The sequence below is a fragment of the Coregonus clupeaformis genome, chromosome 39, assembly GCF_020615455.1.
Source record: "Coregonus clupeaformis isolate EN_2021a chromosome 39, ASM2061545v1, whole genome shotgun sequence".
In the NCBI taxonomy this organism is placed as follows: domain Eukaryota; kingdom Metazoa; phylum Chordata; class Actinopteri; order Salmoniformes; family Salmonidae; genus Coregonus; species Coregonus clupeaformis.
The window spans coordinates 7,324,377-7,347,153 of NC_059230.1; the positions used below are offsets into that span (position 1 = coordinate 7,324,377).

Consider the following 22,777-nt stretch of genomic DNA (forward strand, 5'->3'; position numbering starts at 1 on the left):
AGGGGTCGCGCATTCACTGGAACACACAAGCGTCGTATTGGAGAGGGCCCTAGCCTCTACCTTTTTCATCTCTTTCCCTCTCCATTCATGTGCTGCCAGTCCCCCGGATTTCATTGGCCTCTCCATTTGTCCAGGCCTTATGAGTGCACAGATAAAAATGACATGCACGAAACACTCGTTACCGACGATCGGGAATATGCAGAAAGACACTGTGGTTATTTCAGAGCTTGTATCTGTCTGCAAATGTGTGCATGTGGCTGTGGCTGTGTTGCGGTTACCCCAGAGTGTGGCCCCGTTGATTTTAGTTTGGCAGTGACGGGGGCAGCTAAAAGCCCAGGTCCTCCAGGAGCTGCGAAGGACAGCTATGTTTTGGGTCCTTTAGGGCCCCACTGTCAGCCAGGCTGTCCAACTGTTCAGCTGGAAAATACCAGACAGTACACAGCTGGAAAAGCTGCCTGGTTTAGTTGCTTTGGAGAAGAGACCCGTTCTCTTATGTTTCGGGGGAAATGTCTTAGACAGTTAGGCTCATTCTGAAAATCAAACCTGGAAAATAAGCTGTATGATATGAATCCATGTTAGACTTACAAGTAGGCTATAGGCTATGTGAATGTAGAGATCATTTATGACATTTATTAGCAGACGCTCTTATCCAGGAGCAATTAGGGTTAAGTGCCTTGATCAAGGGCACATCGACAGATTTTTCACCTAGCCTGCTCGGGGATTCGAAACATTCGTTTATTGTCGTGATTGTAATTGACTCAAATGTGCCTGACATCATCACAAATTAAGTTCACATGGGGGGAAATGTAGTTTCTCTGACAGCCTATTCTCAGCCCATAGTGTCTTAAAATCAATAGGAGAGGATATGCAGACTGAAGTGAGTGACTGTTGATGTTTTAATTTAACCCAAGTTCCTGGGTTGAAGACGTGTGTAATGTACCCTTTGTGATCCAAAGGGGTGCGCACTAATGGGGGTCTAATACTCTAAATTGAGCTGTGTGTGTGTGTTTTTGAGTCTCTGTGTCCTGGTGTGTGTGTAAGTTTGTGTGTGTGTGTGCAAGCATGCCCCTCTCCCTCCCCTAGCTGCAGGTCCACAGGGGGTCTGGGTGAGTCCACTTTACTCTATAGCGAGAGGCTGTGACAGATGTACTGGACAGATGCCTGTCTGCTCTGCTTTGCCCTGCTGCAGCTGTAGCCCGGCTTAACCTAACACACACACACATACACACACAAACACCATTACTGACCCCCACTTTGCCCTTTGTCTTATCTGTATAGCTCTTTCTCTGTCTCTGTCTCTGTCTCTGTCTCTGTCTCTGTCTCTGTCTCTGTCTCTGTCTCTGTCTCTCTCTCTGTCTCTCTCTCTCTCTCTCTCTCTCTTTCTCTCTCTCTCTCTCTCTCTCTCTCTCTCTCTCTCTCTCTCTCTCTCTCTCTCTCTCTCTCTCTCTCTCTCTCTCTCTCTCTCTCTCTCTCTCTCTCTCTCTCTCTCTCTCTCTCTCTCTCTCTCTCTCTCTCTCTCTCTCTCTCTCTCTCTCTATCAGTGGTACAAAAAGCAATATCCTTATTGCTTGTTGCTTTTCCTGTCATATAGCTCCTCACTTTTGCTTGATGAGTCTGTGACTGTTGGATTGTTTAAACATCACGCCTTGTTTACATTGCGTGTTTTGCTGTCCAGTATTCTCCTATTCAGTTCTCGTTTTGACGTGCTATCTAGTGTGGTTGCATGCCTTGCGTCTCGTTGCGTGTCTCTTTTTGTTTGCGTGTTGTTGTGCCCCGTGTCCTGGTTGTCTCTTGTCGCGTGGTGATGAAAAGCACATATCTGTCACTTCCTCTCTCAAATCAGATGACTCAGGCCATGTAGTCCCAACACCCCTCTCGTTCTTCCTCTTGTTTGTGTGTGTGACCTTGTGCGTGTGTGTATAGGAAGTTGAGTGAGAGCTGTACCCTGGCCAATGTGGCGACTCTGTATTCGGCCCACTCTCATTTCTCCTTAAAACTGTTAGCTGCTCTTCTCAGGAAAAATGGCCCACACAGACAATTAATTAATAGGTTAAGTACTCAACAGCTCTCCAACACAGGGGAGCAGGGAGGTATACTGAAAGTGTGTGTGTGTGTGTGTGTGTGAGGGTAAACATTGTGTGTGAACGCTGGGTGAACTTGGCCCTGTGCCGTCTGGCCCCCTCCATGGGTGTGAGAGATGAATGGTGCTCCCCTCGCGGCCTACCACACAGACAGAGGGTACTGAACGCTCTATGACGGCAACCACATCTCAACCATCACTCCTTAACCAGGACTGCTACTGCGAACTTGGACCACTTCTGAACCAAGAACATTTTTAAACATGGGACAGATTTCTATCTATAGCACCAGCCATTTGTAACCAGGATTGAAATGCATTCAAACAGTTCATTGGTTTTTGACCAATGCTACTCCCAAGCAAAGAGACTTCGAAATGAATAAGGATCTCTCTGTGAAGATCTGTTTTTGGAATAACCCAGCGCTTTTTCCTGCTTTAACTTTCAACCAGTGTGTGTGTGTGTGTGTGTGTGTGTGTGTGTGTGTGTGTGTGTGTGTGTGTGTGTGTGTGTGTGTGTGTGTGTGTGTGTGTGTGTGTGTGTGTGTGTGTGTGTGTGTGTGTGTGTGTGTGTGTGTGTGTGTGTGTGTGTGTGTGTGTGTGTGTGTGTGTGTGTGTGTGTGTGTGTGTTAAAAAACAGCCACTTTTCTAGTTTGGATGCAGGGATGTGTTAGTGGTTTTCTGTCAGCATACATGCTGCAGCAATCTCTCTATATTTCCCTTTTTCTTCTCTCTCTCTCTCTCTCTCTCTCCCTCTCTCTCTCTCTCCCTCTCTCCCTCTCTCCCTCTCTCCCTCTCATCTCTCCTCTCTCTCTCTCTCTCTCGGGGTCACATGGGTTCCACAGGCAGCAGCCATATGGTGAGGTGGCAAAAACATACTCCATGACCCACACGCTTCCTTAAAAGTCTCATTTTACCCACACCACTTCCTCAACTCAAATCTTTAAGGTGAAATCTGGAACTTTCATTTCCTCCTGCCCTGGCAAATCAAGGTACTAGGTACAAACACATCTGACCATGGAGAAAAACCAACAACAAACTGGCTTCACCGATATGGCCGCTCAGGTCTTCATACCGGTATACCTCTATTCTTCTAGAATTTGTCGCTTAGGCACAGATCCATTCCCTACATACAAGTCAGCTCAGACAGTATCCAGCCTACCCTCCACATATCCAAACTGGAAGCGCCAAACTGACCTCTAAATTCAAATATGCTCATGAGCTGGTCCTCTCTGAGCTGGATCTGTCTGAGCTGACATGGGTGGGTGGGTGGTATATGTAGGCATCTGAGCTGAGCCATAAGGGAAACTGGCATCTACCACACCACTATCAGATAAGAGGGGCAAGGTTTGCTTTTTGTCTCCCCCACTTTTGATTCGACCCACTAATTAATTTGTAATTTTAGCAGAGTCAATGTGTTTGAGCTAGTAATGTATCAATATTTATCTTTTAAAAATTGCTATGACATAGCCAGTGAATATATAGCACAACCTTAGATTTCATCCCCATCTCAAAATCAAATGGTTTAGACCGTTTGGAAGTTTTATTTTCCTCTGCTTCGAAGTGCAGTGTGGGTAGAAAAAGTGATTGTTGTCCTCCTTATGAAATTATCAACTTTACCCTGTATATCTAAAAATGACCATATACACTAATTGTTTAAAGGAAACCTACCAAAACTATTGCTGATTGTGAACCGGAACAATCCAAATAAAATCTAATGTAGCTTAAGCCCCGATCAGCAGGTAGGTACAGCCAGATGAGTCGTGTCTCAGTCAGTTGCTTAGGCTACTTTATTCCAGTACATCATTTTCAACAGCGCATTGGATAATAATAACCTAGCAAATTACACTGATTTTCACTCAACTAATAAAATCTAATATTGGCAAGCCATTGTGCAAACATTTTAATGCTAAAGGTGACACGGCCTACATCTCGGTGGTCAGTGTGTGAAGTAGTGCACAGTGCACTATTTGACTAGGCTACTGATATTGCCTGGGTTGTTCGGCATGCAAAAATGTTGGTCAATGACTGTCAACACAGTTACAAGCTTAGTTTGACACTGAAGGAGAGGACGCATCAGTTGTCACAAAAGGCGAAGTCTTTTCGGAAGGTAAAAAGAAGGTAATATGTGCAAAACATTTTAGTGAACCGGTGATTTCGTAATAATTTAATCGATTTTAAACAGGGACCGATGCATATCGGTGAATCGTTACATCCCTACTGTAAGCATGACATCATCATGAGCTGCGCTGAGCGAGCGTGCTCCTCTGTAATCAGTCAGGGCTGTGGGCTCCGGGGTGGGCCAGGGGTCAGGAAGTGTGTGTATGTGCGTGTGTGTGAGGGCACGCCCAATGCCCAGTCTAGAAATATCAGTGAAGGGGATCACCATAGCATCAGATGATTATAGGCACCGCAGAGTAGTATCCATTTTGAACTCATTAAAAGAAAGGAAAATAATTAGAATCAAATGCTGCTGGATTTAGACTTGGCTTTGGTTTGGACTATGTTCTCTCTCTGAACCTCTTTCCCTCTCTTCTCTCTCTTCTTTCCATCCCTCTCTCTCTGGCCTTGCCCTTTCCACTACGGGTTAGTGAAGTGCAGTAACCGGTGGTTCCACTCCCTCCCTCCATCCCTCTCTCTCCTTCCCTCCCTCCATCCCTCTCTCTCCTTCCCTCCCTCCATCCCTCTCTCTCCATCCCTCCCTCCCTCTCTCGTGTCTGAATGGGGCCCTTTGCTTTCCATAACATAGGTTTCATTCTGTAGCTAGAGGACTCCTGATATCTCCAGGAGTGATAAGTATAATTATTGTCTTCATCTGTTGTTGTCTAGTACTGTCTTTTTGCTAGCTAGGGCCATCTACTTTAAGTACTGCCTGTTTTTCCAGTAGCCTACTTGGTGTGTGAACTGCTGACTGCTCATAACTTGCAGATGATTGTCGACCAGGATTAAGGGGCAGGGCAATTTAACACTCGCAATTGACTTTCTTCCCCACTTACTAGCTCTGACTTTGCTGATAGCTTCTTTATTGGAGGAAAATTGACTTACTGTGATATGTGGTTGTCCCACCTAGCTATCTTAAGATGAATGGACTAACTGTAAGTCGCTCTGGATAAGAGTGTCTTCTAAATGTCCAAAATGTAAACGTGAAGGCCTGTCCAACCCCATGCGTGTGGCAGGCTTTTGCGTGACCGAGTGGAGCAGACTGAAGAAGGGTGTGTGTGTCTCCCTCTCTGTGTCCATGGGCCCATGGAGCACCCGGGCATGTCAGGTGTCACTGACATCTGTGCAAATGGGCCGTTGTTTAGCTGTGTGTTTCTCAGCTAGTACACACCCCACACTCTGTCACAAAATGTTGTCACTATGTTGAGCAAGCTTTCACACACAGGGGGTGGATTATTGCGATTGCGGGGTTAACGTAAGGACTTAACATTCCAAAAATATTGAACTTGTTATTTTTTGTGTGTGGGGGGCCGGCATGAGAATGTTTTTGCTTAGTTGACAAAAGTAATTGGAGCACAGACCTTGCAACATTTTGACACGAGATGTGGATTCTTTGGTGGTGAGCTCAGGGCTTTGGTGTTTTGTCTTTTTCCCTCTCCTCTCTCATTCTTTCCTCTCTCTCTCCTCCTTCCCCCTCATTAAGCACTGTCCCTCTGTGCCCCCCCCCTCCTCCCCGAACTCAGCCCAGCTGGAGAGAACATCGTTTTTCGCCCAAACTGTGTGTGTGTGTGTCTCTGTGCGGTTTGTGTGTGTGTGTGTAAGCAACACATCCTTCAGCGCACCAGAGAATTGGCTAATCAAACTGGAACTTGCATGCTTTTCTTCCTCATCTCATGTTCCTGCCTCTCTATGTTTCAGATGTTAGTTTTAGTGACCCCAAGTTTTCATACGTTCCAGTTTTTTGGTCTGATCTATTTCGTCTTTGTCGCTTCTGTCACTATAACCTTTTATATAAATGGATGAATAACAGCCCTCTCTCTTCTCTCCTTCTTTCCATCCCTCTCTTTCTCTCTCCTCCCCTCTCTCTCTCTCTGCTCCCCTCTCTTCCCCTCTTCAGAGAAGCGATGCGGAATTATCTGAAGGAGCGAGGAGACCAAACTGTCCTGATCCTGCACGCAAAAGTTGCACAGAAATCTTATGGCAACGAAAAAAGGTAACCGACCACCACTTAGCCTTCACACCACTTTCCATACTATCCCTATTTCCCACATACCTCACACAGTCCATACCAAGAAAGGCATGTTGAAGAGTTCCCGGTTTCAATTTAAGTCATGGGTAATTAGTATGGACTAAAAAGCAGTAGAGAAAAAAACTAAGCCACATTCCAGTGTGTCTGTGTGTGATGTAGGTGTTTTGGCCCCTCCGGCTTTCAATATCCCACCGTGGGTCAGACGGGGAAATGAGCAGTTAAGTTCTCTGCAGGGCACATTCAGGTGAAGGCCATAGAGAGACAGGGGTTAAGGGTGTAGGGGTGTAGGGGAGTAGGCCATAGGAGGTTAAAATGTAGATGGCAGGGGATGGTAGGGTTAGGCAGGAAAGGTACATTCATGCCCCCAGACGTAGGGTTAAAGGGGGTAATGAATTGTGAGAAGTGGGTAAGATGTTTCCTAGTCGTTGTAGGTTGGGTTAGAATGGTTAGAATAGAGTGTGTGTAGGGAGTAATTCAGCTGTACTTATTAATATGGTCATCCTAGGTGAAGTAAATAAACCAGATGTAGGGAGTTAGACAGACTGAAAGGGTTTGAGCCCTGGCTGCCATTACACCAGGACTATCTCTTAGTAAATCAGGAGCTCTCAGCCAACAGTGTGACACCTCCGAGGTTTGGAGCATGAGAGAGGAGGAGCAGGTGTGTGTGAGTGTGTGTGTGTGTTAAATAGATGAATTCCTCCACTCTCCGCTGTCCCCTCTGGTTAAAGTTACACTGACTGGGGCCCCGGGGTCAAGATGTGAGGGAGGCCCATTTTGGGGTCTGACCCGTTGTAGCAATGCACCCTGGGATACATCAGACCTCCAGTCATTCCAGTTTTCATAATCAGTCACAAAGCCAAATAAACAGAACATTTATACAGGCCCCATTCCCCTCATCTACCACTTATTCACTAACTATTGGAGTGTAACTGTACTGTAATTCATCTGTTTAGTCTGTGTTTAGTCCCTATGGTTCACTCACTGGAACAGGTCCAACTTCCAACATGAGAAGTGCATGCTAGTGGTGCATGAATAATCACTGTTACACAATCATATAGTCACACACACACACTTGTGAGTTAGGGTTTGATTCTAAACAGACCGGCATGTGTTTGGGTCAGCTCGCTGTGTGTGTGTCCCCTCTGTATAAGGAAGAGCGTTGTGGACCTACCCAATGTCCAATACATGGCATAGCTGCATGTGTGTGTTTACAGTCTGTGTGTGTTGATACACAAAGGAGCTCTGAGCATGAATGAGTTGCGTGTGTGTGTGTGTATTTGCATGCACAGGGGTTTTCCTCAGAAAGCTCCCTCTCTTTATCTCTTCTCTATTGTAGGAGGTGAAAGTAGACATCACTCTCACACAAACTTGTGTTATGTGTCACTCACTTCCTCATCAGACTAGACAGACAGTCTCATTTGACATAGTCATATCGAGAGCAACATAGCTTGACCGACTTTCCTCTTTTCCCCATAAGCTCCCACAAATAAAGCACTTTGGTTTAGTTGAAGTCATCTAAACTAAGTGTGGGGAATTTCTTTCAAAAATGGGTGAATTTATTATATTTTAGCAAACTAGTAAAAGTGTTGTTTTTGGCATCTCAATTTTTCCCTGACCTGCCTTGATGATAGGCTGGTACTGGCTAAAATGCAAATTCTTGTCAGATTATTAAAAAAACATTTTTTATTTAACTAGATTACAGCCCCCCTTTAAATCAAACAAAGTTTTACAGGATTTAAGTAGATGTTTTGCCAAGTTGTCGGTCAGTCAAACAAATCCACTGACACCCTGGCTGAAACTTCATTCCCAATGCAATGACTGCTACTGTATTTTGATACCACACTGCCATCGAGTGGCAGAAAGTGAAACATGCAGTATGAAACATGTATTGACTGACTGCGTAGTTTCTAGGCTGTTCTATCCTGTGTGTGTCTGATATGTTTGCGTAAAGTCATCATAGTAATAATTTGGTGTGTGTATGTGATGCCTGGGCAGTGGTGTGTAGTTAAATTATACTGCTGTCATTGTGTGTGTGTGCAGGTTCTTCTGTCCTCCCCCGTGTGTGTACCTGATGGGCTCTGGCTGGAAGAAAAAGAAGGACCAAATGGAGAGAGACGGCTGCTCGGAGCAGGAGTCTCAGCCCTGTGCCTTCATAGGGATAGGAAACTCTGACCAGGAGATGCAGCAACTCAACCTAGAGGGAAAGGTAGGGTACACACACACTTCTTTCCTTCACTTTTACCCCCCTCCCCCCCTCTATCTCCTCTCTCTCTCTCTCTCTCTATCTCTCTCTCTCTCTCTCTCTCTCTCTCTCTCTCTCTCTCTCTCTCTCTCTCTCTCTCTCTGTCTCTCTCTCTCTCTCTCTCGCTCTCTCTGTCTCTCTCTCTCTCTCTCTCTCTCTCTCTCTCTCTCTCTGTCTCTCTCTCTCTCTGTCTCTCTCTCTCTCTCTCTCTCTTATTCAAACACGCTCACACACCACACACACACTACACTCTTACTCTTTCTGTTTCTCACCTTCTGTCTATAATTATTTAATAATAATAATAAATAATAACTCTGTCACACACGCACACTCGTATACACATGCTCAAAACAGTACTCGTATACACATGCTCAAAACAGTACTCGTATACACATGCTCAAAACAGTGACTCACACTATCTGACAACCATTGCTCAATAACCCTCTCACACACACACACTCGCACACCAAAGCAATGACTAACTGGTACCTGCCATTCCTAAATGAGCCCATCTTTCTCCCTCCTCTCGATCCCTCCCCCTCAGAACTATTGCACAGCCAAAACCTTGTACATATCAGACTCCGACAAGAGAAAGCACTTCATGCTGTCCGTTAAGATGTTTTACGGCAACAGCACAGACATCGGCGTCTTCCTCAGCAAGAGAATCAAAGTCATCTCCAAGCCCTCCAAAAAGAAGCAGTCACTGAAGAACGCAGATCGTGAGTCACACACAACACACAGGCGGACGCACACACACACTACACTCTACACACCAGATCTGTGTTCAAATACTATTTAGGGTATTTCAAGTATTTTCAAAGACATTTCTTTGGAAACACATGTAGTTGAATATTGGAATGTATTTGGAAATACACTTGGAAAGTATTGCCATTTATTTGAAAGTAATCAAATACACAGACAAGTGTATTTTCAAGTACAAATATTGAAGTACTCCCATGCATTTGAACCCAGGTCTGTTTGGAATTTGAAATAGTGCATTTAGAAATAAGTATTTGAAAATATACTGAACAAAAATATAAACACAACCATTTCAAAGATTTTACTGACTTACAGTTCATATAAGGAAATCAGTCAACTGAAATAAATGTGTTAGGCCCTAATCTATTTAAAATGACTGGGCAGGGGTGCAGCAATGGTTGGGCCTGGGAGGGCATAGGCCCACCCACTTGGCAGCCAGGCCCACCCACTGGCGAGGCAGGCCCAGCCAATCAGAATGATCTTTTCCCCACAAAAGGGCTTTATTACAGACCCCCCCAGACGATCCCACAGGTGAAGAAGCCGGATGTGGAGGTCCTGGGCTGGCGTGGTTACACATGGTCTGTTGTTGTGAGGCCGGTTGGACGTACTGCCAAATTCTCTAAAATGACGTTGGAGACAGCTTATGGTAGAGAAATGAATATGACATTTTCTGGCAACAGCTCTGGTGGACATTCCAGCAGTCAGCTTGCCAATTGCACGCTCCCTCAAAACTTGAGACATCTGTGGCATTGTGTTGTGTGACAAAACTGCACATTTTAATGTGTCCCAGCACAAGGTGCACCTGTGTAATGATAATGCTGTTTAATCAGCTAATTGATATGCCACACCTGTCAGGTGGATGGGTTATATTGGCAAAGGAGAAATGCTCACTAACAGGGACGTAAACAAATTTGTGCACAAAATCTGAGAGAAATCAGCTTTTTATGCATATGGGAAATTTCTGGGATTTTTTTTTTTTCAGCTCATGAAACATGGGACCAACACTTTACATGTTGCGTTTATATTTTTGTTCAGTGTAGTTTTAAATAGCCGGCTATTTATAGGAAACGATTAGAAAATACTTTCAAATATAATTCGGGAAACATTATTTGAAAATACTCATACTAAGTATTTAAATAACAAATAAATCAAATACGCAGGTCTGCTATACAAACACAGTCTACATGTCAATACCACTCATAAGGCCCTGGCATCCTCCCCTCCTTCAGGTAAACATTGATCTAACATGACTCGGTTAGTGAAAGATGTATAATGGAAGCCTTAATTTCACCTATCCTATCGTTGTACATCAAGGAAGGGAGGAAGGACGGAGGCATCTTTTGAAGTATTCTAAACAATGCTGATCTCTACCCTTCACAATGCCATTATTGCTCTTCAACCAAGTTTCTCTGTTTCCCAGTCTCGTCACTAGAGGGTGCTACAGCAAAAAAAAAAGATGACAACTGAGGCATGAAAATGACCCAATGTTCAATATTGTCAAATACCTGTAGTGTTTGTTTTGTGGCTGTTTTCTACCCTCTTATCACCCAGTAATTTCATCTTGTGGTGATGGGGACATGTTCTGGGGTTGTTATGTTTTAGTGTGGTCTCTTTATCTCTCTCTCTGTGTGTCTCTCCTACTGCAGTGTGTATTGCATCGGGGACCAAGGTGGCCCTGTTCAACCGGTTGCGGTCCCAGACGGTCAGCACGCGCTACCTACACGTGGAGGGGGGCAACTTTCATGCCAGCTCCCAGCAATGGGGTGCCTTCTACATCCACCTGTGTGAGTCTCATACACACACGCAAGCACGCGCACAAACACACACTCGTACATGTATACAAAGACACGCATACAGTGGGGGAAAAAAGTATTTAGTCAGCCACCAATTGTGCATGTTCTCCCACTTAAAAAGATGAGAGAGGCCTGTCATTTTCTTCATAGGTACACGTCAACTATGACAGACAAAATTTGAAAATAAAATCCAGAAAATCACATTGTAGGATTTTTTATGAATTTATTTGCAAATTATGGTGGAAAATAAGTATTTGGTCAATAACAAAAGTTTCTCAATACTTTGTTATATACCCTTTGTTGGCAATGACACAGGTCAAACGTTTTCTGTAAGTCTTCACAAGGTTTTCACACACTGTTGCTGGTATTTTGGCCCATTCCTCCATGCAGATCTCCTCTAGAGCAGTGATGTTTTGGGGCTGTCGCTGGGCAACACGGACTTTCAACTCCCTCCAAAGATTTTCTATGGGGTTGAGATCTGGAGACTGGCTAGGCCACTCCAGGACCTTGAAATGCTTCTTACGAAGCCACTCCTTCATTGCCCGGGCGGTGTGTTTGGGATCATTGTCATGCTGAAAGACCCAGCCACGTTTCATCTTCAATGCCCTTGCTGATGGAAGGAGGTTTTCACTCAAAATCTCACGATACATGGCCCCATTCATTCTTTCCTTTACACGGATCAGTCGTCCTGGTCCCTTTGCAGAAAAACAGTCCCAAAGCATGATGTTTCCACCCCCATGCTTCACAGTAGGTATGGTCTATTTGTAAGTCGCTCTGGATAAGAGCGTCTGCTAAATGACGTAAATGTAAATGTAATGTAAATGTGTTCTTTGGATGCAACTCAGCATTCTTTGTCCTTCAAACACGACGAGTTGAGTTTTGACCAAAAAGTTATATTTTGGTTTCATCTGACCATATGACATTCTCCCAATCCTCTTCTGGATCATCCAAATGCACTCTAGCAAACTTCAGACGGGCCTGGACATGTACTGGCTTAAGCAGGGGGACACGTCTGGCACTGCAGGATTTGAGTCCCTGGCGGCGTAGTGTGTTACTGATGGTAGGCTTTGTTACTTTGGTCCCAGCTCTCTGCAGGTCATTCACTAGGTCCCCCTGTGTGGTTCTGGGATTTTTGCTCACCGTTCTTGTGATCATTTTGACCCCACGGGGTGAGATCCTGCGTGGAGCCCCAGATCGAGGGAGATTATCAGTGGTCTTGTATGTCTTCCATTTCCTAATAATTGCTCCCACAGTTGATTTCTTCAAACCAAGCTGCTTACCTATTGCAGATTCAGTCTTCCCAGCCTGGTGCAGGTCTACAATTTTGTTTCTGGTGTCCTTTGACAGCTCTTTGGTCTTGGCCATAGTGGAGTTTGGAGTGTGACTGTTTGAGGTTGTGGACAGGTGTCTTTTATACTGATAACAAGTTCAAACAGGTGCCATTAATACAGGTATCGAGTGGAGGACAGAGGAGCCTCTTAAAGAAGTTACAGGTCTGTGAGAGCCAGAAATCTTGCTTGTTTGTAGGTGACCAAATACTTATTTTCCACCATAATTTGCAAATAAATTCATTAAAAGTCCTACAATGTCAATTTCTGGAAAAATAAATCTCAATTTGTCTGTCATAGTTGACGTGTACCTATGATGAAAATTACAGGCCTCTCTCATCTTTTTAAGTAGGAGAACTTGCACAATTGGTGGCTGACTAAATACTTTTTTTCCCCACTGTACATGTGCACACACACAAACACACACACCTCTTGTATACTCACGTTTCTCACACACACTCAATTCTTAATTAATCCTACACACACACACACACACACACACACACACACACACACACACACACACACACACACACACACACACTGACCAGACATACATTTACTGTAGCCTGAATTGAATGTTGTGTGACCGTATCTCATGTGTTGTGTTTCCCAGTGGATGACGAGGAGTCCGAAGGAGAGGAGTTCACTGTGAGAGACGGCTACATCCACTATGGACAGACGGTCAAACTGGTCTGCTCTGTCACCGGGATGGCCCTGCCACGACTGGTACTACCCACCACTTCTTTCTCCTTTCCTTTGGTTTCTCACCCCTCACCTCTTTCAATTCTTCTCACGGAACTCTTTTTTAATTTTAATTTTATTGTATATATTTTGTTTTTATGCATGTCAAATTGTCTCTTTCTGTCGTTATTACTGACACACACTCACATTGATGAAAGTTGCCAGTTGATGTCTTGATGTGATTTGTACACTGCTGCTCCGACAACTAAACACCATCCTCTCTGTGTGGCTCAGATCATCCGTAAAGTGGACAAGCAGACGGCCCTGCTGGATGCAGACGACCCCGTCTCCCAGCTCCACAAGTGTGCCTTCTACCTGAAAGACACAGAGCGCATGTACCTGTGCCTTTCCCAAGAGAGGATTATCCAGTTTCAAGTGAGTGAGACTACCTCCCAATACAACTTCCAATTAAATTTAGTCGCAACATTCTACTCAAACTAGACACTACCATCCGCCATCATTTTCACATTGACCCCATACTTGCAGTTACCAATCAGAATGACCTTTTAGGAAAAGTCTACCTGGATGGTGACCATTAGTTAATTCCTACAATAATGCCTGATTTGCAATCTTCAAATTGAACATTGTTGATCAGATCCCAACTGAAAAAGGCGGACAAAGCTTGTCGGTGCTCTGTGCTGGTCCCCTTTGCTCAAATAGGTCACAGCCTTTGTTTTGCTAAGAGATTATTATTGCTTTATGATTCCATCTCGGGGAGATTACAGATTAGAGGGATCCTTATCCTCTAACTGAATTAATATAACGTTAAGGTGACCCGTAGTAGGTCCCTCGCTTAGGTGTTATCTCTCAATCCAACTCTACATCAGAGATCGTCACAACTAAACCAGGATACATCTACGGTCATAACAAACACATCTATATTCATTTATCTATATCTGCATCTGACGATCAAGCGCTACTGGCTCCCTTTAACGTGTGTGTGTGTGTGTGTCTGCCTCCCCCAGGCCACTCCATGCCCAAAGGAACCAAACAAAGAGATGATCAACGACGGAGCGTCCTGGACAATCATCAGCACGGACAAGGCTGAGTACACCTTCTACGAGGGCATGGGCCCCGTCCACTCGCCTGTCACCCCCGTGCCTGTGGTCGAGAGTTTACAGGTTAGAAAGGGACATGCACGCACACACACACACATATGGACGGATGGACACACACACACACACACACACACGGATGCACACACACACACACACACTCCATTCCTATCATAAACAACTATTTGTTCCTCTCGCAGTGCTCCAAAAATATTTGTACACACATACGTCATTTAGACCCTTCACGCCATTCCATCTCCATCTCTTTCTCCGCCAAGAAGACATAAACATTTAGACTTGTTGTATTTGTGTGTTTGTGTAGCTAAACGGTGGAGGGGATGTGGCCATGCTGGAATTGACCGGACAGAACTTCACTCCAAACCTGAGGGTCTGGTTCGGAGACGTCGAGGCAGAGACCATGTACAGGTACCGACACACCTCACTGCTCCTTTCAAGTCTGGGCTATCTCAATACTAGGGTTGCAAAATTCCGGTAACTTTCCCCAAATTTTCAGAAACACTTGAAGTCCAACTGAAACTGCTACTAACGATTAATGAGCTTTATCCATGAGATATATGTTTCTGAAAAAGGAACGAGGATGTCCCGATTCAGTCTGACCTCGTTAGTCATTAGAAGCTCTAAAAGGCTACCACTTCGACAAACCAGGGGACAGCTTACATTGGCCAGCTTACATAATAATGCCATCTTACATTTGGTTTATCTTTGATCCAAGTCAAAGCAATGTTTTGGGCTAATTTGTACGAACTGAACAAAACTGAATTTAATTTACATTTACATTTTACATTTTAGTCATTTAGCAGACGCTCTTATCCAGAGCGACTTACAGTTAGCGCATACATTATTTTATCGAACCCACAACCCTGGCGTTGCAAACGCCATGCTCTACCAACTGAGCTACATTTAGGCTCAGATATTGGCAGTTTCAAAGTACACCCTTCACGCTATGCCAAACATCCCCAAAAGTACTTTTTCCTTTTCATGTAGAATTTTATAGATGAATTAGCCACCCAGTGTTAATGGCTGCCACCCATGAAGGTAGAGTCTTTAGAACAGGTGAAAGAGCTCTATGGTTACCCTGTGATAAACAGTAGGGGTCCTGTATGACTATCAGTGTGTCATTCATCCTGGTTGTTAAACGCTACTGGGAGAAGCTGTGAGTGAAATGTTGAGGTGGTTGTCAGCTGCAGGATGGTGTGTAAGTGGTCCTAATGTAGACTGAGAACGCCACGGTCCCTATTTGTGTGAGATGTGTGTATCATGGGAGGTTTTACAAGGCTGTTTTTGTACAAGATCTGAGGCGCAGCACAGACAACATGTAAGGCATGAGGGTATATATGGGCCTCTCATAGTGCTTGATGGATGCATGTTATCATTGGTATACTTAAGTCATTCAAATCCGTCCCGAAGGACCATGAAAGATAATACTCAACCGACATGTTAATTGTCAACTGACATGGGATCATTGCATTACCTACCTTTTGTTTGTCTTTGGTCTACACTGAGGTCAGCACAGAGTGAGAGAGTCAACCCAAATAGAATTGTCTAGAGAGCTGAAACCCTCTCTGACTCTCTCTCTCTCTACCTCCACCTGCAGGTGTGCGGAGAGCATGCTCTGCGTGGTGCCCGACATCTCGGCCTTCCGCGAGGGATGGCGCTGGGTGCGGCAGCCGGTGCAGGTGCCCGTCACGCTGGTGCGAAACGATGGCATCATCTACTCCACCACACTCACCTTCACCTACACGCCGGAGCCCGGGCCGCGGCCGCACTGCAACGCCGCCGGAGCCATCCTGCGGGCGGGCAGCGACCGCCTGCTAACGGCTAGCAGCAACAGCGCTAACAACAGCGACGCTAACAACACCTACGGCCCCAGCGCAGGAGTCACATCCTCTTCCACGGCCGCCACTGTGGTGTCCTAACACACACACACACACACACACACACTTATACACACAATATGCCTCGAGAGCAAAACGTACCACTTGGTAAAAAAAGACTATAAAGTAAACTGACTCTCTGACAGTGCTGCATATTGATTTTGGATACAAAAAAAGAAGCTGTAATGGAAAATTGGTCAGACAAAAGGGAGGAAGAGGAGGAATTCAAAGGAAGGAACGATGTCAAAAGTTGTCAACCAACGGAACTAAGAGAAACTGTGTGAACTCCTCGCCGCTACACTCTTGTGGTTTCTTAAGGGACATGCCTGCCTGGTTCTGGTGTTGGAGCTGTGGAATAAGGAGTTCCTATTGGCTCAGAGCACCAGCGTCTTTGACGGCAGTGAGAAAATCGATACCACAACAGCGATACAGTCGCCACGTATAAAACGTTAACAGAAAATTATAGTTTTTGTGCTTTTTTTTTCTCCCTCTGATCATTTCTTTCCTCCTTTGTTTTTATGTGTTGCATTAGTTTGTGTATGTTTCTGTAAAGGGGGCGAAATGTATCGTTGTTGGAGGGAGAGCGAGGAATGGGCATAGAGGGACACGTGATGGTGATAACATAGTTTTTATGGACCAAGGATCTTGTATAAGCTTTAGTAAAGGTACTTTTTCTCCATACCTTTTTTGTATGAAATATATAGTACACTTTTGTTACCAAATAGTTTCTATTCTCTTCCTCCTAGCTTTGGCCTTTTTGGGGGGCAAATCCCAACCTGGCTTGTGTATTATAGGTAACCTTACTCCTTATCTCTGTCAAACGCCTGCTTTTTTCCCCCCGGTCTTTTGGACGGAACGTTACATTTTGGATACTTTGCTCTTTAAAAAATTTACTGAAGTCTGGGGATTTCTTTTTGTTTTGTGTACCTAACCGAAGGTTAGGTTTGTGTTAGGAAGTAACCTCAGCGGGCCTAGTTTTGGATTCTCATTGGTTTTTATGAAGTCTTTAAAAAGAAAAGCTTTAAGCAATGCCTCTGCCTTGCCTGCAATACTCTCTGTGACCTACTAGCTACGTTTCCTTTGGAAAGTACATGTCTGTACATCACACATGGAGCCATGGCGAAGCCTGCAGAATTCTTCCATTTATTTAAAACGTAAAAAACTAGACTTCCACTACCAGTTACAAAATAGTTTGTCATTTCCACATACATTTTATGATTCTAGTCATTAAATTGAAAAGGTAACCTTAGAACTGTATATTATTACTGTGCACACAGTCAGAAAAAATCGTGTCATATATATCCAATGTTGAGATCATGCTGATCTATTGGTCGCCACAGAAGTATCTGAGGACGTCTTGAAATCTGTCAGTCAGTATACTGTCTTACCAGGCCTTGGTGTTTTCCTGTGTATAGTCCTTGTGGTATTTAAAACGTCCATTGTTTTCAGAAAACAGAAAAGACAGACACTTCCAATTCTATGTGGCCTTACCGCTAACTTAAATGTCAAAGAGAACTATTACCCTTCCAACGACCTGCCCTAACATTTACGTAACTTGAAAGAACCTGTGTGTTGTAAAAAACAGTCTGTCTTATCACCTCTCGTTATAGGAAGTTGTTTCATTGGACTACATTACCCAAAATGCCATCTTTGTGCCACTGCTACAAAACCACATTGTCATATATACGATCAGCCTTCTGGAGGATTTGTGGGCCTTTTTAAGAATAATATTAACTCTGTTCAGTGTACAAGTACAACACTTATATCAAATGTGTACTTTATTATCACGGTGCCCTGCTTTCTCCATTTTGGAATGGATACATTGTCTTGTGAGTGCTGTGAGCTCCTCTGTTTGGCCTCCTAAAAGCCTTGTAACTAACGTCCTGTTGTTTTTGACCTTACAAAACAATTACATGTACATTGTAAAACTCGCTTTCTGAAAGTAGCCACTCACCGGATGTATTTATGGTGATCAAGTCTCCTGTTAGAAGTAATAAGGCCTTCTAGATGTGTGTATATGTTATTGAATATGTGTATTTGGAAAAAACGTACAGCAATATTGTACAGGTCATGTCGTCGTGTCTCTTGGGGTTTGTCTGCCTGACCACTAGTTCACCAGCCTCTGTGTGTGTGTGTGTGTGTGTGTGTGTGTGTGTGTGTGTGTGTGTGTGTGTGTGTGTGTGTGTGTGTGTGTGTGTGTGTGTGTGTGTGTGTGTGTGTGTGTGTGTGTGTGTGTGTGTGTGTGTGTGTGTGTGTGTGTGTGTGTGTGTGTGTGTGTGTTCTGCTCCTCTGTATAGTCTAACAATGGATCAGTGAGTGAGACTCGCTCCTGCGTGGATGTGTACACCGTTCATGTTCCAAACAATCAATGCTCTTGTAAAGATGGACTTTGGAGATTGTTTGGGTCCCACGCCATCTTCCGACTTGATCCAAATATAAAACAAGTGATTCTTTCTCTCGTTGTTGGAAATAATATGTGGATGAACAAAAATTAAAAAGGCAATACTTTGATCATAGTATTACAGTGGAACTGTATACACTTCCGGGAAGAACTATGATGCTTTAACTTGAATGTCTGCTTATTAATTAAGAAGTATTGCTGGCCTATGTCATTCATGTACCCATTTAACAGTCATATCCCTTTAATAATAGGGAACAAAAAAAGTGCTCTATTTCCCCCCAAAAATACAAACTTAAGGGATGCTTTTCACCCTTCCCATTTAGATTTTTTTTGCCATTGATGTTAATGTAAACAGTGTAATATTGATATTATTTTTAAATTATTGGTATAAAGTTTCCCCCCTTGTCTTATTTTATGTCAAAGAAATAAGTGCATTATTGCCCTTGCTGCCTAGTTTGGCCTGGGAGTCGATTTACAAAAAGTCGGTCCAGCAACAGTTTTACATTTTTTATTAATTAAAGCATGGGTGTATCAACCTAAATTGAATAGTTTGTAGCATCAAACCAACATGAGCTTTGTCACTAATCACCTTAATATGGACTTTTCTACACAACAAAGGGAAATGCTACTGGCCTTTCTTAACCCTTTACTCTATTGTGATATGTCAATAAGGTGGTCACCAAATATGTTTAGGTTTGCTCAGTGTTTTCATTATGCCCGTTTCAGCTGGTAGAGGTGAGCTCTTAGATATCAAAGTAGTTTGGGAACGCCTCTCTAATGCCTAAGGCATGCTCCAGTCAGTCGCCTGTCTTTCTGCTTGTGTTATTATATATATTTTTACACGTTCTGTTGTCTCTCTGGGCCTTCACCCTGCCTGCTCCTTCCGTTTATCACTGATGCCTGAGTGAGTTTGGAAGGAGTGGCATTGCGATGCATCTCTTAAACAGTGGAAGGGAAGTGTGTATTCTCAAACATATCTCTTCGATTATCTTTGCTGGGTCATGTTCAGTAGGCAGGAAACTGAATAAAACGTTGCAAAACGTTTTGCTACGGTGTGCCCTAATGAACACGACACTGGTTGAACTGTTTACATGTACTCTATAGAACAGTGGAGGCATGGAGGATTGGAGCAGGAAGGTCCAGAGAGCAACTATATGGTCAAGAAGAGCATCAGTGCTCCCCTTCCTCAGGTTTCACTCAACAAGGGGAAGGCAGCTCTCCCCCCTACAGGGGTGGAATGTTGTTACATGGCTTTTTATTATCTGAGCAAACTTTTAGTAACATTGTAACAAAAGCTGACCCAGCAAAATACAAAATACTCTCAAACTTGCGTGAGGCTTTTTGAAATACTGTATACATACCGGTTTTCATTTTTCTGTCTGTCATATTGTTTGTTTTGTTCTTCCAAAAGCAGCTGTTGGTTTTGTTGTTGTAATGAGCTCTGAACAATGTATGTATGTATGTATGTATCCTCTAATATGCCAAATGTCTTTTTATAACGTAGATTTCTCATGCACTGCTAAACGAAACAGGACAGAGCGAGAGGCAGCTTTAAACAAATGAAAAGGCGTGTTGGAGGAGCCTTTCTCTGTCGCACTCAGCCTTACATACTCCCCAAGACTATTGGCTGGCTGCACTATGGAGTGCTAACGCTTCTCTCTCTCTTTCTTTCTGTCTCTCCTCTGTCTGTGTATGTACATTTTGACTTTCCCTCTCATCCCTCTCTGTACGCTTGGCTTTGCTGCAGTCTGATTTCTTACCCATTCTTTCTTTTTCCTTTCTTTCATGTTCTCTTTTTCCCCTCACACGTTCTTTCACACACACTCTGTCTCCGTCTTACTCTCTCTCTCTCAGTGTAATGTTCTAGTAATGTTAAGCAGAGTGTCAGTCCGTCAGTGTGGTAGTATACTCAGTGCTTAAAGGGTTGCTGATGGTAGAAACCTGTGCCGTTTGTAACATTTTAGCAATAACGTGAAAACAAGGGGACAGTTTGTTTTAGTTTTTTGTACATATTGCAGTTCCAGTTCATGCTCAATTCCATATGTCAAAAAAAAAAATTACTTGCAATATTGGCATAAAGAAATCAAGAAATAAAAAAGTGACTTAGAAATATGTGTGAAATGTAATGTGTCGTTAACTATGTATTTTATGTTGGAGGACCTCAAGTATGCAAAAAAACATGGTAATATCCTCATAAAGGGCTGACTTAAAGGGGCAGTTTGAACAATAACAAAGCCACTGGTTTGTTAAACATCTAAGGGATGGGGCTGGAGAAATTTAACTACTCTCATGGATGGATACAAGGACTGACCGTCCATGATATCGAAATTATAGTTTGAACCATGCTTTGCGGCCATACAGTGTTGTTTTCTTTTTTTAACTGTTGCATTGTTTACAAACAAAGGAGTAAAACAAGTTTATATTTTGGGTTCTGATGGGGTACGGGAGTTGAACTAAGCTAATGAGGCATCTAAAAGTTATATTTTTGAAGAATCAATGGTTATATCATTGATTTAAATGTCAGAAAATGGATGTAGCAACTGCAGATTGCCCCTTTAAGCACAGCAAATAGTCAGTATGTGAAGTAACACCACTCTACATTTGTTTGTACAACCTGTGCCTCTGAACCAGTTCAGAGGTGAGTGTTTATGCTTCTCATGAGCTTCGTCTCCGAGAACCACTGGCCCTTTCAGTGTAAGCAAGTGCAATCCATCGGCAGACTTCTCTACCTTCTTACTCAGGGATTTGAAAGGGCCCCACCAGACACCAGCAAGTAATGGAGCAGAGGGCTGCGTCCATACAGTACACATTCCTTGACAGTTTTGAAAAATCAATTCGGACAAAGTAACACTATATACTTTTAATATTCAATTTCCTTTTTCGGGTTATGTATTCCAATGCAAGTTAGATAGCAATTTACCTTAGAGAGCAATGATGAAACTAAACAATTAAAATTGACATAATGCTAAAAGAAAACAACAAGGAAAAAACAACAATTGGTTACATTTGCGCTGCAGTATATTTTACAACCAAAGTCAACAGAGACCAGGTGTGGTGTGATTGACAGGTAGTGCCGGGAAACATCCCTTTGAAGTAGGGGGACAAACAGGTGCACAGTCCCACACCACGATAAGGCAACGAGTCATGTCACCCACAGTACTACATGTGGTACAACGATGAAAACACACGCTGACTGGGTCAAGAACGAGAATACACGACTACGCTAATGACTTGTTTTAGAGCATGACACTATGCTAGAAGGCTAGGGATTTTATGCAGAGAGGAGCAGAACACACACAGGTTATGAAGTGCATCCAAGCGGTATTCCACTCCACATGCACATGGGGGCGATGGAGAGGTTATGTAAAGGATGACTGTGGCGATTGTACACATCTTGGGGGTTTAAGGTGAAGGTCTGTGTGGAGGGACAGTACTGAATGCAAACCTCTTTGCCGTAGACATTAACTAGCCATGTTCTCTCACGGTCCCTGTAAAAGCAGCATATAGGGTTGTACAGTGCATTCGGAAAGTATTCAGACCCCTTTACTTTTTCCACAGTTTTTATTCCTCATCAATCTACACACAATACCCCATAATGACAAAGCAAAAACTGGTTTTTAGACATTTTTGCAAATGTATAAAAAAAAAAAACGGAAATATCACATTTACATAAGTATTCAGACCCTTTATGCAGTACTTTGTTGAAGCACCTTTGGCAGCGATTACAGCCTCGAGTCTTCTTGGGTATGATGCTACAAGCTTGGCACACCTGTATTTGGGGAGTTTCTCCCATTCTTCTCTGCTGATCCTCTCAAGCTCAGTCAGGTTGGATGGGGAGCGTCGCTGCACAGCTATTTTCAGGTCTCTACAGAGATATTCGATCGGGTTCAAGTCTGGGCTCTGGCTGGGCCTCTCAAAGACGGTCAGAGACTTGTCCCGAAGCCACTCCTGCATTGTCTTGACTGTGTGCTTGGGATCATTGTCCTGTTGGAAGGTGAACTTTCGCCCCAGTCTGAGGTCCTGGAGCAGGTTCTCATCAAGGATCTCTCTGTATTTTTCTCCGTTCATCTTACCCTCAATCCTGACTCGTCCCTGCCGCTGAAAAACAACCCTACAGTATGATGCTGCCACCACTTGCTTCACCGTAGGGATGGTGCCAGGTTTCCTCCAGACGTGACGCTTGGCATTCAGGCCAAAGAGTTCAATCTTGGTTTCATCAGACTAGAAAATCTTGTTTCTCATCGTCTGAGAGTCCTTTACGTGCCTTTTGGCAAACTCCAAGCGGGCTGTCGTGCCT

General features: G+C 43.8%; 1 protein-coding gene across 2 annotated transcripts in view; it reads left to right on the forward strand.

The window, feature by feature from the left end:
• Window positions 1-16,838, forward strand: part of LOC121554122 (recombining binding protein suppressor of hairless) — a 76,780-nt gene extending 59,942 nt beyond the window's left edge. Inside the window, exons 1-10 of one of the 2 annotated variants that reach the window (XM_041867564.2) lie at window positions 5,465-5,633; window positions 6,132-6,227; window positions 8,304-8,469; window positions 9,050-9,224; window positions 10,911-11,048; window positions 13,002-13,114; window positions 13,364-13,504; window positions 14,095-14,250; window positions 14,507-14,610; window positions 15,800-16,838. In XM_041867564.2, coding sequence (XP_041723498.1) covers window positions 6,139-6,227; window positions 8,304-8,469; window positions 9,050-9,224; window positions 10,911-11,048; window positions 13,002-13,114; window positions 13,364-13,504; window positions 14,095-14,250; window positions 14,507-14,610; window positions 15,800-16,121 — 1,404 coding nt within the window. In that variant the 5' untranslated portion in view covers window positions 5,465-5,633; window positions 6,132-6,138 and the 3' untranslated portion in view covers window positions 16,122-16,838. Of the gene's footprint in view, window positions 1-5,464; window positions 5,634-6,131; window positions 6,228-8,303; window positions 8,470-9,049; window positions 9,225-10,910; window positions 11,049-13,001; window positions 13,115-13,363; window positions 13,505-14,094; window positions 14,251-14,506; window positions 14,611-15,799 lie in introns of those variants that run through there. The other variant, XM_041867563.2, reaches the window with a different exon arrangement.
• Window positions 16,839-22,777: the final 5,939 nt, after the last annotated feature.